The sequence below is a fragment of the Phragmites australis genome, chromosome 20 (genome assembly GCF_958298935.1).
Source record: "Phragmites australis chromosome 20, lpPhrAust1.1, whole genome shotgun sequence".
Classification (NCBI taxonomy): Eukaryota; Viridiplantae; Streptophyta; class Magnoliopsida; order Poales; family Poaceae; genus Phragmites; species Phragmites australis.
Genome location: NC_084940.1, coordinates 3,875,004 through 3,889,532, shown reverse-complemented (window position 1 = coordinate 3,889,532; position 14,529 = coordinate 3,875,004). Strand labels below are relative to the sequence as shown.

The 14,529-nt window shown below is 45.8% G+C and overlaps 2 protein-coding genes across 2 annotated transcripts; one reads left to right on the top strand and one right to left on the bottom strand.

Annotated features, from left to right (window-relative positions):
* The first annotated feature begins 4,275 nt into the window (after positions 1 to 4,275).
* On the top strand, positions 4,276 to 6,106 carry LOC133901184 (chitinase-like protein 1). The gene is made up of 3 exons (XM_062342463.1): positions 4,276 to 4,988; positions 5,078 to 5,234; positions 5,373 to 6,106. Exons 1-3 carry the CDS (start codon positions 4,586 to 4,588, stop codon positions 5,791 to 5,793), a joined length of 981 nt encoding a protein of 326 aa, XP_062198447.1. The 5' UTR covers positions 4,276 to 4,585; the 3' UTR covers positions 5,794 to 6,106.
* A 349-nt stretch (positions 6,107 to 6,455) lies between these two features.
* On the bottom strand, positions 6,456 to 11,117 carry LOC133901185 (methyl-CpG-binding domain-containing protein 2-like). Its single transcript, XM_062342464.1, has 5 exons — positions 10,739 to 11,117; positions 8,745 to 9,276; positions 8,080 to 8,133; positions 7,626 to 7,795; positions 6,456 to 7,004 (listed from the first exon to the last, which is right to left on the bottom strand). Exons 2-5 carry the CDS (start codon positions 9,242 to 9,244, stop codon positions 6,799 to 6,801), a joined length of 930 nt encoding a protein of 309 aa, XP_062198448.1. The 5' UTR covers positions 9,245 to 9,276; positions 10,739 to 11,117; the 3' UTR covers positions 6,456 to 6,798.
* Between the last annotated feature and the right edge of the window lie 3,412 nt (positions 11,118 to 14,529).

The window sequence follows — 14,529 nt, the reverse complement described above, 5'->3', positions numbered from 1 at the left end:
TTCAATATGATCAAAGTGATATAACTTGCCTTCTTCAAAGTCTTCCTCTAAGCCTTGGTCATAGTTAGGATCCTTCAGGTTCTCCTCGAAGTCTTCCGGTTCTGCAAATGTGACTACAATCAATAATGAACCAATAATGAACTATAATATAGAAGAATCAATAACACCAAATAGAAAGTCAAAAGAGGCCTAATGGAAATCATCCTGTGATAGAAAGTTAGATCTCGAATTTATATGAATTCAGCAAAAGAATTACCAAAATCGGAGCCAGAACGGAGAAGTTATGATTCTCGAATAATTTAATCTAAAATTAAATAGAGAAAATATGAAATGAAACTATTCATGGGTGTAGCCAACGAGTGGGACCCATTGAACAGTACTATAGGACCCACTTGAATAGTAACTAGTGGGACCCACTTAACAGTACCATATTGGGCTGGGCTTAGGCCTAGACCAGGCTACACAGTAGTCGGCCCACTTGAGTCAGGCCGACTTTGTTCGCAGGCTAAGGAAATTGGGCCAGCCTAATGGGGCACGCCCTTTTGGTGGATGGGCTAGGCTGGCGGGCTGACAACGTGCAGGTCAAGCCGTGACCCACTCGACCAGGCCGTGTGACACATGAATGGTGGTCTAACCACGCGCACGCGTGCACACAGGTGCGCCAGCAGGGCGAAGCAACGATGGGGGAGCGGAAGCGAGCAATCATAGTGGAGCCATGCCGAAGAGCTCATCGGACTCGCGCTCCTGCCAGTGATTCACGAAGATAAACGGCTGCGAGACCTCTACATGCAACTGGGATTCCATTTGGGGACTTATCGTCAGCTAGTTGCAGCTGGAGCAGCGTCAGGCAGTGGCCAGAGTGAAGCTAGGTAGCAGACCACAGCTAGGGAAGTGGAGAAGAGGAATGGGAAGGGGGTTTGCCTGGCTAAAGGTGCTTACGGGTGTGGTGTGACACGGGGAGTTCGGCTAGGGGGTTCAAGGGTCGATGGGTGAGGTACAGCGGCACTCGGTCATCGCGAAGGGATGCACCGACGTTGGTCCAAAGGAAAAATGGCATGCGCAATCGAAAGAGGAGGGCGAGGGGAAGCTCACATAGGCTAGAAAGGGCGAGGAGGCGGCTGGAGTTGAAGAAGAGGTGACAGTCGGCAGTGCAGAGTTTCAGCAGTGGCGCCTGCTCGGCTTGGACTCTGATGTGCTCCCGTTGGGCTTCTAGGCTAGAGAGGGTGACACGGGAACGGCGACGAGTTTTTGGTTCTCCTTGGCAGCTCTCAGGGAAGGAAATGGCAATGACAACACAACTGATGCTGGTGATGGCGCGGCGGCAATGCTGTGGTGGTGGTGAGTTGGGAAAACCGAGAAATCGAGAATCGGATGCTCAATTTATAAGGGTGGAGAGTGCACATAGAGGTGGTGCGTGGTGTCACGCTGTCCTCAGCGGCGGCGACGAGGCGACACCCACCTTAATTCCCGCAACATGGCCGCTCTACGCTGGCCACGCATGTGCACGTGCACGTAAGTCGCTGGTGTCAGACGCTCGGGCGATGGGCTGTGAGGGTAGAGAGAGAGGGGGGAGAGAGAGAGCGAGGGGGAGGGCGAGAAAGTTGCCAGCACATTCATTGCACCGGCCGTCATGGTGGCGGGTGGATAGTGCGGCGGCATCATGCTGGCGGAGGGAGATGATGGGAGTCGGCTAGGCACGCGTGTCAGCGAGGTGAGAGCGAGTGGAGGTGAACACGCGGTCGGATTGCCGACGCGTGGACGGCGAGTGCGAGCGACCGGACTGCGCAGACATGCGGGAATGGACCGGGAGGCGTGTTTGTGGGCCGAACGCGGGGATCGGAGGGGGAAAACAGAGCCAGACTAGCTGGGCGTTTGTTGGGCTGCGCAAAAAGGGAGGGTGGATTGAGCCCGTGGAAGAAAAAGAAAAGGAAAAGGAAAAATGTTTTTAGGATAAATTCAAATGATGTATTTGAATTTGGATTTGACTTTAGACTTGACATAAATTCAAACATGTATATTTGAATCATGCAAGGAGAGTAAAGCTCTGAGATTTGGAAGGTAATTTGAATCCAAAAGATTTGAATTCGAAATGTATTTGAGTTGAAAGGAAACTAAGAATAGATTTAAAATTGAATGTCTTTCAATTTCAAATTTCCACTAAAAGACCATAAAAACAATAAACCAAATACACATGATTCAATTAATACATGGAGAACTTTACAATTTAATCTAGTGCACTTTGAAATACTTAGCCAAAATAATATATATGAGTATGTATATATATATATATATATATATATATATATATATATATATATATATATATATATATATATATATATATATATATATATATATATATATATATATATATATATATATATATATATATATATATATATATATATATATAGGAAAACTAGTATGTACTCCTGGGTGTATGTACTCCCACCTCTCATATACCACTTTTACACGTGTGTTATATTTCTTTATCACTTTAAATATACTTCATTAGTAATTATAAGATACTACAATACAAATCCCACGAAAATTTTTATGAAATTCCATGATTTTTATCATAATTTGCGTATATACTTCTTTTATGTATAAAAAAGAGTATATAGCAAAAATGAAAGGCTAACATTGAATTTTTTTTCTTACAACTCATATTGGAGTATCTTAGAATTAGTATTAGAGTATACTAAAAATGATAAAAGAGTATAAAATGTTTGTTTAGGTGGTATATTGCATGTGGGAGTACATACTCCTAGGAGTATAGAATAGGTGTCCTATATATATATATATATATATATATATATATATATATATATATATATATATATATATATATACATATTTTCTTGATTTTATGTGGTTTAATTAACTATAAATTTTTTAAATTAGAATAAATTTTGCTATATTCTGTATGCTAAAACTTAGGATGTTACACAGATAGGAAGAGATTCTTTGATGTAACTGCATGCGTTGCGTTGTCATTGGCGCGTGGGTCTCATTAAGAGTTGATTTACTTGTTTTTTTCAATATGAAGATTCGCACCCACCCAGTAACAGATGTGCTGAGCGAGTGTCTCCGGAAACCGTCATCAAAGATCGAACCTGAATCGACTGTCTAAGAGCCAACACAAGGAACCAACCAGGGGCGGATCCAAGGCCCATGCTGGGGGGCTGCAGCACGGGCCCAGCCCACGAAGCTCAGGAGGAATAAAGGAGAAAATCCAGAAAAAATCTAAAAAATCCCTCTCACATAACACGAGTCTAGCCAAAAAACTTAAGAGCAAAAAACCCAGCATCCCACCCTAACATGGACCGGATCCACCACTAGAACCAACTGATTCATTGTTCCGAGTTGATTCACGTGTTAGTGACGATTTCACTCTACGTAGTTACATAAAAGGAAGCGTGTCTAATTAACGGACGACCTTCCATCATTAAAGCAAAACAATTCATCCCGGGCCTGGATGGTTGGACCCTGGATCTTCTCTACGCGAAATTCCGGGCCTGTTCGAGGATCACATCCAATTTAATGAAACATGGAGACGCCTTCTCATTTTTTTTGCCTCGCAACCCACAGTGGATATCGCCACTATTTGGTTGTTGGGAGCATGATTAAGCACGCCCAGCTAGCGACCATCACGCACCTAATTCGATTAGACCTATTCACATGACTAGCGATCTGTCTTTGAGCTGTGTGAGCTCATCGCTTTCAGAAATGGAGCACGGAAATTCCAAATTGTGCTCGAGTAATATATTATTCGGGTGTTCATTTTGCTAACAGTTGGATCTGGTTCTGTACACAGTAACACTTTGATTAAAGAAATCGTGACATAAATCTAGAACTCCACGGTGGAAAACAAGTCGTAACTGCATACATGTTACCCACGTAGAATCAGTATAATATATAATAATTTGAAAAGATATAGAAGGTAAATAATAAAAAATTGAATATGAAAGATAAATATTAGACGTTTTGATATTAAAAATAATAATAAAAGATTAAATATAATTTTAAGAAAAAATAGAATCTAATTTTGTATAGTGATTATTTGGTTAAGTCGAATAAACGGTGAAGATCATCTGATGTATCAGAACGGATGAATTATATACAAATATAGATAGTGACATGAAAAGCTTTAGGTTTGGAGAAATGGGTAAAAAATACCTACACGCTATTCCATTCCACGTGGAATATCCAAGAAAATCCTGTAAAAAGACATGTTTGCAGAAATAGCGGTCGAGCAGACACCGGAAGAACAGCCATCACCATCCAACGGCAATCCTGCCTGCGTTGCTACCTTCCCGGGTGCCTCTTCCCCCTTGACGGCCTCCCGCCACCGACACCCACCACTCCCCTCCCCTCCGTTGGCTCGGCACATGTGTAGTTGCCACTTCGCTTTCCTCGTCCCTTACCTCTCACTCCTCGCCACCGATTAATCTCCCCTTCTCCAACCACCGCGAGATCCCGAGCCACCACGCGCGCGCATTCGCCAGATCCAGATCGACTGCACGCTCGCGCATCCGAGATCGAGCTCGCTCGCTCGCTCGCTAGCTAGTCTCCTCCGAGGAGGATGAAGCGGAAGACGCGGAACAAGGTCATCCTGTGGACGCTGATGCTGGCAGCGGCGGCGGTGCTGGTGGGCGGCACGATTGCGCTGGTGCTGACGGCGGGGACGTGGAAGGCGAAGGTGAAGGAGTCGCACGAGAAGATTTGCAACAAGGGGTGGGAGTGCTCGGGCAGCAAGTACTGCTGCAACGACACCATCACCGACTTCTTCAAGGTGTACCAGTTCGAGAACCTCTTCGCCAAGCGCAACACCCCCGTCGCCAAGGCCGTTGGGTTCTGGGACTACCAGTCCTTCATCACCGCCGCGGCCGTCTTCGAGCCGCTCGGCTTCTGCACCACCGGCGGCAAGGAGATGCAGATGATGGAGCTCTGCGCCTTCCTCGGGCACGTCGGCTCCAAGACCTCGTGTAAGCTTGCCCTGCTTGCTTGATTCCTCTGCTTCCGTGCCTCGATTCGAGGGAAGCGATTGACCCGCGGCGGCTCGTCTCTGGCGCAGGTGGGTTCGGCGTGGCGACCGGCGGGCCGCTGGCGTGGGGGCTCTGCTACAACCACGAGATGAGCCCCAGCCAGATCTACTGCGACAAGTACAACACCCAGTACCCCTGCGTCGAGGGCGTCGAGTACTACGGCCGCGGCGCTATCCCCGTCTACTGGTAATGCGGATGCGATTGCTGCCAACGCAAGAACTCGCGTTTACCTTCCATCTCGATTGATTCAGAGTTGGAGAGCAGTAGAGGTTAGCAAACAACGAATTTTCGGTCGGATTGATGTGGTTGGTTACTTCTGATCAGGAACTACAACTACGGCGCGGCCGGCGACGGGATCCAGCAGGACCTGCTCCACCACCCGGAGTACCTGGAGCAGAACGCGACGCTGGCGTTCATGTCGGCCATGTGGCGGTGGATGACACCGATGAAGAAGAAGCAGCCGTCGGCGCACGACGTGTTCGTCGGCAACTGGAAGCCCACCAAGAACGACACGCTCAACAAACGCCTGCCCGGGTTCGGAGCCACCATGAACGTGCTCTACGGCGACCAGATCTGCGGCAACGGGTTCATCGACTCCATGAACGTCATCATCTCGCACTACCAGTACTACCTCGACCTCATGGGGATCGGCCGTGAGCACTCCGGCGACAACCGAGACTGCGCTGAACAGGTCCCGTTCAACCCATCCAGTAAGACGGACGATCAGCAGCAGCAATCAGGCTAAGCTAGAACCTATCATTACGGCAGTCCGGTGTTGTATATTGTATTCATGTTCTTGCCATTCCCAAAGCTTCCCAAGCTACAGTGAGCCGCTGGTTCTTCAGAATGTGTGGAGCTGCTTTGGATTTATGTTGTTTTGAGTGGCTGATCTGCTGACTGTATGTGTTGCCAATGGGAATTGGGGAATTTGTAGTCCTTGTACCGTGGTGCCCATAGGTCTTTTGGTTTCTTTGATTTTGCCAGATACATCATACATGTTAAAAGATTGTTCAAATTGAACATACCATGAGTTTATCTGAACTTCACTATGCCTGCTACTGAAATGTGTTCCCTTCCATTTCCTTCTGTTTTTACAAGTTTTTATCTTTAGTGCTGAGCAGCGCAGCCAGCGTGAGCGTTGTATTCAATTCAATTCATGGAGAATTGCTCAAGTGCATTGCAAGCATGCACAACCAATTTCTTGATAGAAGTACTCTAATCACAAACTTAAGCCAACAAAACACAGCCAACGGTTTTTGGACCAATGGAACAGAAAAACGTGTCAGTTTGCTACATGATCATAATGAAATACTCCTGTTTGGAGAGACAAGGATCAAACTCTTCTGAAACATGGTAGGATGAGCTCAGAAGATTTTAACAGCAGCAGCACAGCACAGTACTGGCATATAGCTCAACGAAATTTTCACAATAACTTCTACTGGTTCATCTTACACAAAAGGTTATAAAAAACTAATCTTACATAAGCAGGTCCTCCTAGCTAAGTACATGGCAATAAACATACTTATCCGAAAGCGTCCAACACACGTCTCTCAGATACAGCGTTTCGTTAAGTTGCTGCCCCAAAGCTTAGGATTTTGGCCAGCCTCTGGGGTGTAATACAACATGTAAGGCCAGTGTGGCCTCGCAAAACAGAGAACCTGACTCCCACAGACAAAGAAACACAAATAGAGAATCGATAGAACCATGGATGGGGGGCAGTCGGCATCACGACATTGCCGTTTTTCACTTGTCAGGTAGGTCTGTCTCCGTTATGAGCATCCTCTAACTTGGTTTTAGGTTCTTCAGAGAGATGGTTAGACTCTACTGACAAAGAGTTCCCGGCTTTTCTCTTCCGGGTTAGCTCTACTTCTGATGCAAATGTCTCATCAGGACGAGATGCTTCTTCGCTGGTGTCGCCCTCGTGTGCTGTAGGAGCTGCCCATGATAGGGGGTTCACTGAAACGAAAAGTTGAAATGTGGAATCAGAAAAATATAGCGTGTAGCAGATATACATACGACAACCACTTGACAGCATAGCTAATTAGGTTTCTTATTAAAGAGTGCAAGAGATCGTGCTGCATAAGCTAAAAGTAAGTAAACCATGGTGAACAATGGTTCCCGGCGCACAGTATAGCAAGACTCTTAGCATCTATACTAGAAATCACGAGACATTACAGGACAATTTCTAGTAAAAGCATAGCCAACATATGGCAATTGTGCAAGACCTGTTTGGATAGGGAAATCTTTTTTGGGAAATAGTGTCCCCAGAAATCCCCATCACCCAAACCGCCCCATAAGGAAATTCATTTTGAGTTCTGATGTACCATAAAATCATTTCAACAGGTTAAAATAACTCACTACTCCCATAGATGATCAGGGCCTGAGTCTAATTAAGTGGTCTTGAACCCAGATAGCTACAGCATCCTAGCCAATCAGATATTTTCCAAAACTCTGCTAGTCTGCCCAGACATTTCGAGCCATATCATTCATCGTTCAAAAAGGAAAACTTTATCTGAGAATTAATAATTCATTCATTATGTCAACAAGTTTTATTAGTTTGTGATACCGATTACGGACCTTCTTCTGGTTGAAGAGACTTAGACGTGATTGTACTTGCTTCATCACTTGGACGAACTAACTTAGCTTTCTTTTTGACATAGTCCTGCCGCAGAGGTCTAGGTATCTGGAATGAGAACTGAGCTAAAGTTATGCCCTGCGCAACGTACTCTGGATTCTCCTGGAGGTACCTGCGAAAGTAAGGCACAGAGACTTACAGACAGACAAGTTGAGGCATATGTAGAAAATTCAGAAATAGAAAGAATACGCAGTTCATATAGTTCACATCTGCATAATGTTCATTTGGAATATCTAATCATAAGAACTATAAAGAAAACACACAAATTTGCAGTGCAAGTCCTGCATCAAAAATTCAGGATGCTGCGACTTCCCATAGCAGTTTCAAGAAAAAATAGAGCTCAGTGAATAAAGAATGGTGCTTGAGGGAAATTTTGACGAAATAAGCATGGCATACCTATCGATTTCAACCAGAGACCTTAGTTTCCTCCCAGTAGGAGAGGTATAGTACCTGAAAGCAAGTTAAAGAGTGTTACACAAACATAGAGTTCAGAAAATGCAGCCAGAAAAGTATAATTTTGTGCATCCTTTTTATATGTCCCACATGTCAATATTTGCACCCACAATTTTGCAGGTGTGCATGTATCAATGCATCCTATATCCATGATTAGAGAACCTTTTGGAAACTTCCTTAAGTTCCAACTAAAATGCAAGCGCAAGCTCGTATAAACACCTACGCTTTTCAGTGTTACATAGAAACACGTGTCCAATTTTTTTTGCCGAATCAGACACCTTGAATCCGAGTCGGATTCCGAGTAGTATTTCGCGTGTCCAAATTTTGTTTGCCGAATCAGACACCCGAATCCGAGTCGGATTCTGACACCCTTGTCCGTGTCCAGGTGACACTGACGCTTTTACAAGGATTGTATAACATTACATTAAATATTTTTGACATTATTTAGAGGAAGAAGGCAAATGCCTTTTTTGGGTTATTTTCCTGACTACTAGAGTCTAGAAGTGATTCGAAAGGAAAGAAGGAAACCATAAAAAAGTATAAACAAATCGCCTGCAAAAAACAACCAGACAAAGCGAATATGGCACTGAGGGGAAATCATGACTCACACATCAGCAAATTTGGTACCTCCTTCACCTCTAATTCTGATCTGCCTCTCCCATCCACGAGGTGGTTGTGCAATATTGGGTTTGTCGATAGCCCATAGCCTGCTGCCATCCTGAGATATATCTTCTGGATCATCACATGTTACATCGGGTCTCCACTCACAAGCTCGTTTGCATACAAAAGGTTCCTGTATAATGCGTTCACGAATTTCTTCGTACTTCTCTTTTGTTGGAATAAGTCTCCATTTGAAACACTTAGCACATTGAACAGTGAAGGCCCCAATAGATGGCGATATGCCCCTTGTAATGACTGACTTCTGCAAGGACAGGGAACGGTTTTCTCCCAGTTCATCTTGCTCTTTATCTACTACTTCAGGGTTGAAAACAACCATTTGATTTGACGCACTTTCAGATGAAAAATCATCAGTATCTCGGGAGCCATTAACATCAGAAGGCACAATCCGACTCTTCTTTGATGATTGAGGAGATTTTGAATTTTCCATAGATTTTGTACGGAGTATTAAGGCCTAGGTACCTGCAGTTCGTAAATGTAAGAATTTCATACTGTAAACAGAAAAACTGCTCTGTGCGGAACATGTATGTGTGATGTAAAGAACATGGGATGCACAATTCACTCACTGATGAATACACTTAAAACTGTAACACGGAATAAACAAGATACAACGTAGTGCAAGTGATAAGAAGAAAACAAGCTGAACATAAATAAAGACGATGGAGACAGCGTTGTTTATTATTCATTTAGCTGATAATGCCTTTTTAAATTTATCCCTGTATCACTCTATAGTTATAGTAGTAACTACGGAAAGATGTCTAGAGTGCTTGGGAATCACTACATTCATTCGATAACCCTAATCTGATGGTCTAAAATGAGAGGTACCGACTAGGTAGATACATAGCTCGTGGGCCAAATATCAACGTTAAAATAAAATAGAAGGCTATAAAGGCAGTGTTACCTAGACACGGACATGGGTGTCGGAATCCAACTCGGATTCAGGTGTTCGATTTGGCAAAGAAAATTTGGACACGCAAAATAGGTGTCGGAATCCGACTCGGATTCAGGGTGTCCGATTCGGCAAAAAAGTTTGGTCACGGGTGTCCGGGTAACACTGTATAAAGGTAATCAGAAAGAAGCTATTTACTGATTTCCTTTTTTATTAGGTGGCTTGAGTTATAATACAAGTATCATGTCTAGGACTCATGAAGTTCAAATATTGCAAGTACAATGACAGCAAGATGTGCTACAACCTGACCTGAGTAAGCGAACTAACTTGGTTAAAATGCAGAGTACATGCAGGCATGAGGCTCATACTACCTCACAGGCAACAATAGCTAGAGCAATCTTAAGTACCAAGTTACAAACTGGTGTATAACACAAGGCATCCCTGAATTCAGATCCATGTACTTGAAGGCACGTTAGGATGTCTTGTTTTATGCTTAACTAAACAAAAGTAGGATTTTATCGCAGTATGCACACAGGACAAGCTGCATACTCCTTACTATTCCGCTCCAATCTATAAGTTTCCGTTGTCAACGCGTCATAGCAAGCAGATCTCGCCACTAGCAACGCGGCTGCTCAGATTGCCTAACTCGAACCATTAGACCAAAGAATATCCAACTCGGAACACCTAACATGTGGAATGGATACATAAGGATGTTGTGCTCCGCCTGGAATACAATCATAAGTAATAACCTAAGGACCATTTGTATTTTTGCCATCACGCCGAGAGCAGCAGTAGTGCCCCGAAATTAATACAAGCAGCAAAGAAATCAGTAGCAAATCGATGGCGAGGAAGAAAGATTTGGATTTGTGCTTCGGTACCATCCAAACAAACAAATCCACAACAAATTCATTCAAGCAAGCTGAGGTTGGTCCAAACAAAATAAATCAATGCAATTCCGGATGGGCATCCACAAGTCTAACGCATCCAAGCCGCAGAGAGCGGGCCATGGCAGCTCCTCGGCCGCTTCGAACTCACCAGCCGTCACCGCTGAAGTTCCTCCGCCACCTGCAGCTCCTCCCGCAGCCAGGCTCGTACGGCCTCCTCCCACGCGCCCCCTCGCCGCGGATTCACCCACGCTCAAGCCGCCACCGGACGCGCCACAGCAGCCGCCGCCTGAACCCTAAATTCGAGCTGCCGCTGCTCCTACCGGCAGCAATCCAACGCCTTAGATCCTGCTGCCGCCATCTCCTACTCCATTGCAACCGATTCAAGGGGATTTGCACTGGATTAAGGAGAAGAGATGAGAGGATTTGGGGATCTGGGTTCTTGCACTGGTTTGGTCCTGCAAGCCTGAGCTCGGTCGGGAGAGGAGTTCGATCCAGAGAGAGTTGAACGACCCGGGGCATGGGCAATATTGTCTTTACCGTATCGCTCTCATTTTCTGTTTTTAATTTCGCAAAATATTTTTGTGCCCTCAATTGGACCAATCTAAACGGAGGGAACAACAAGTGGCATCGTGGCAAACGGAAGAGATAGATATCGGCTTCAGGGGCAAATTTGAAGTTTATGTTTTTATAATAGCAAATTTACAGTTGAGGGTTGAAAGAGTGGCAACTATGCAATTTGAACAAACGTAACTACGCAAAGTTTATTCCATGTGTCACGAGATAAAATTTAGAGATAGCAGAAGTATCTGCAAAGAATTCTATTATATCCACATAGTGGAGTTAAAATTGTTAGACTTATTATATGGCTCGTGTATGTGTTTTGGGCATGCATGTTAGATGAAGGATCTTTGCATCTATCTTTCGCATGCCTACATGGCATGCATGTCACTACCGCTAGGATCACGTGTGATCACGCGTCTACTCGATTCCTGGTCAGATATTTATCCTCGCCTCGATCCTATTTTCATAAATCATACGAGGTGGTTATCTCAGCCTTAGGATATAAATATGTAACGCGTGTCTCCTATAATGATTATTGATCCATTCACGTGATACTTTCCTGTCACATGTTATTTGTTATGTTCACATCCTACGACCATCGCTTCCGCTAACCAACAGCCGCCTCCTCTGATCCGATCATGGACGCTGCCGCCGCCGCACACCAGTGCGAGGACGAGGCCATCGTTGCTGCTGCAGCTGCACCCCAGCACGATGAAGAAGCCGCCATTGTCGTTGCATGCCATCGCCCACGCGCACGAGCAAGCCGTTGCGCGCAATGTCGAGCCCTCTCACTTGCGCCAGGAGGTAGCCGTGCACACGACCGAAGCCGCCCGCCTACGCCAGGAGGCTGATGCCACTGCGCACGGCACCGAGGCCCCCCATGGCGCGGCGATCAACATCGTCATGATCCTCCATGAGGCAACTGCCATCGCCAACCTCCACGCCCAGGCTATCAGCATACAGAACATCCGTGCCCTCGTGCCGGTTGTTCTTGAACTCATCTCCCCCAACTACACAAGTGGCGTGGCTGCTTCCTCACCGCTCTCGGCAAATACTCCCTCGCCGACCACATCATCACTGACGTCGTCCACGTTGAGTTCGCCGATTGGTCGCGAATGGACTATGTCGTTCGTGAGTGTCTATATGGCACCATCTCCTCCGACCTCGTCGAGATTACCATGGCACCACACACAACTGCGCGCCTCGTATGACTGGGTCTAGAACAACAGTTCGTCGGTAACTGGGAGACATGTGCCCTCATCCTCGACGTCGAGTTTCGCTCTTTCGTCCAAGGTGATCTTAACATCACAGACTATTGCAGGAAGTTGAAGAGTATGGCAGATGCCCTTAGGGATCTCAACGAGCCCATTGCCGATCGGACACTTGTTCTCATCGTTTTGCACTGAACGAGAAGTTCGCATACATGGCAGATCTCCTCAAGCGACAATGGTCGTTCCCCACCTTCCTCGAGGTCCGATGTGAGCTCCTACTCGAAGAGATGACGATGGCCTCGCGTCCCTCGGCACCATCCACTACCTTCATCGCCACCACCCGACATCTAGTAGCGTCGACCGTACACCAACCGGACATCCTAGCGGCTCGAATGACCACCCTAGTGGCCCTGATGGTGCCCAGGTTGACCATGGCCCAACCCCTTCTCCAGGCGTCTCCTCATCTCAATCCCGGGGTTAATCTGGTGGCTCCAACTGATGCAGCCAATGATGAAAGAACTACGGCAACCGGGTGGCTCTAGCAATGGAGCGACTCCACCTGGCTCTCATTCTACAATCCATAGATGGGGACCCTTCAGATGTGGCCTGGCCCCCATCCCAGCGTCCCAGGTGCTCAACCCCGCGCGCTCAAGGCGTGCAGCACCAGCAACACCAACGCCCTAATGCACCACCGCAGGATTCTACGTGGGACCTCCTCCTAATCCCTATCTGTCACCTCCACAACCGATCTACCCAGCCGCACCAACTCCTCCATCGACCCTCGGCACCTGGACTCCACTATCGGGCTCTTGGAATCAACAGTCATTGGCAAATGCGTTCAACACTGTGACGCTTGCTCCTCCCACCACAACTGACTGACATGGATTCTAGGGCATCTTCACACATGACATCGGATTCCAGTAACCTATCCTTGTTTCATTCGCCACGGTCATTTACTCCATCATCAATCGTTGTCGATAATGCCCTTTTGCCCGTCACTTCTACTGGCCCAGCAGCTTTACCTGGCAATTTTCATCTTAACAATGTTCTAGTCACTCCTAGCATTATCAAGAATATTATATCTGTTCATGAATCTACTACTAACAACAATTGCTCTGTTGAGTTTGACCTGTTTGGTCTCTCTGTGAAGGATCTACGGTCCCAGAACGTGATCATCAGGTGCAATAGCTACAGACCTCTATATCCCTTCCACGCACCAGAAGCCACCTCATGTGCTCTTATAGCTACTGCTCCCACCACATTGTGGCATCGCCTTCTTGGACATCCTAGACATGACATCATCTCCAAACTCACCAGTATCTCCGCCATTACTTGTAATAAAATTGCTGGTGATTCTCTTTGTCATGCTTGCCAACTTGGCCGTCATGTATGCTTGCCATTTGCTACATCCACCTCTAGAGCTATCAATAAGTTTGATTTACTCCATTGTGACATTTGGATATCTCTTGTTGCTAGTGTATCCGGTTATAAATATTATTTGGTCATTCTTGATGATTGCTCTCATTTTCTTTGGGTGTTTCTTCTACGCCTTAAATTCGATACCTTTACCATCATATCTCATTTCTTCTCTTACGTAGCCACTCAGTTCGACGTGACAATCAAAAGCACGATGATGGTCGGGAGTTCGATAACTCATCCGCTTGCACTTTCTTTCTCATTCATGGTGTTGACCTTCGTATGTCGTGTCCATACACCTCCCAACAAAATGGGAAGGCTGAGTGTACCATTCGCACCATCAATAATATTGTGTGCTCCCTCCTATTTCAAGCAAGTCTTCTGCCATCCTATTGGGTCAAAGCACTTCACACAGCTACATACCTTTTAAATCGCCCGCTTACCTACAAAGATTCTAAACCACGACACACCTTTCTTTTCTTTGTACGGTGTACATCCCACATACGATCACATTCATGTGTTCCGCTCCAAGTGCTACCCCAACTTATCCACTACAGCTCGCCACGAACTCTCTCCTCATTCGACCCTTTCCATCTTCCTTGGATATTCATCAAATCACAAAGGTTACCAGTGTTTTGGTCCTTTGTCAAATCGCATCATCATCTCCCACCATGTGACGTTCAATGAGGCATCTTTTCCCTTCACTGACAAAAACACCATACCACCTAATGCATTTGATTTTTTGTCTAAT

Coding starts and splice junctions, on each gene's coding strand:
- LOC133901184 (XM_062342463.1), top strand. CDS start 4,586: ATGAAGCGGAAGACGCGGAACAAGGTCATCCTGTGGACGCTGATGCTG. Junction 4,989..5,077: donor CGTCGGCTCCAAGACCTCGT/GTAAGCTTGCCC, acceptor TCTCTGGCGCAG/GTGGGTTCGGCGTGGCGACC. Junction 5,235..5,372: donor GGCGCTATCCCCGTCTACTG/GTAATGCGGATG, acceptor ACTTCTGATCAG/GAACTACAACTACGGCGCGG.
- LOC133901185 (XM_062342464.1), bottom strand. CDS start 9,244: ATGGAAAATTCAAAATCTCCTCAATCATCAAAGAAGAGTCGGATTGTG. Junction 8,134..8,744: donor GGTACCAAATTTGCTGATGT/GTGAGTCATGAT, acceptor ACTTGCTTTCAG/GTACTATACCTCTCCTACTG. Junction 7,796..8,079: donor TCTCTGGTTGAAATCGATAG/GTATGCCATGCT, acceptor TTACTTTCGCAG/GTACCTCCAGGAGAATCCAG.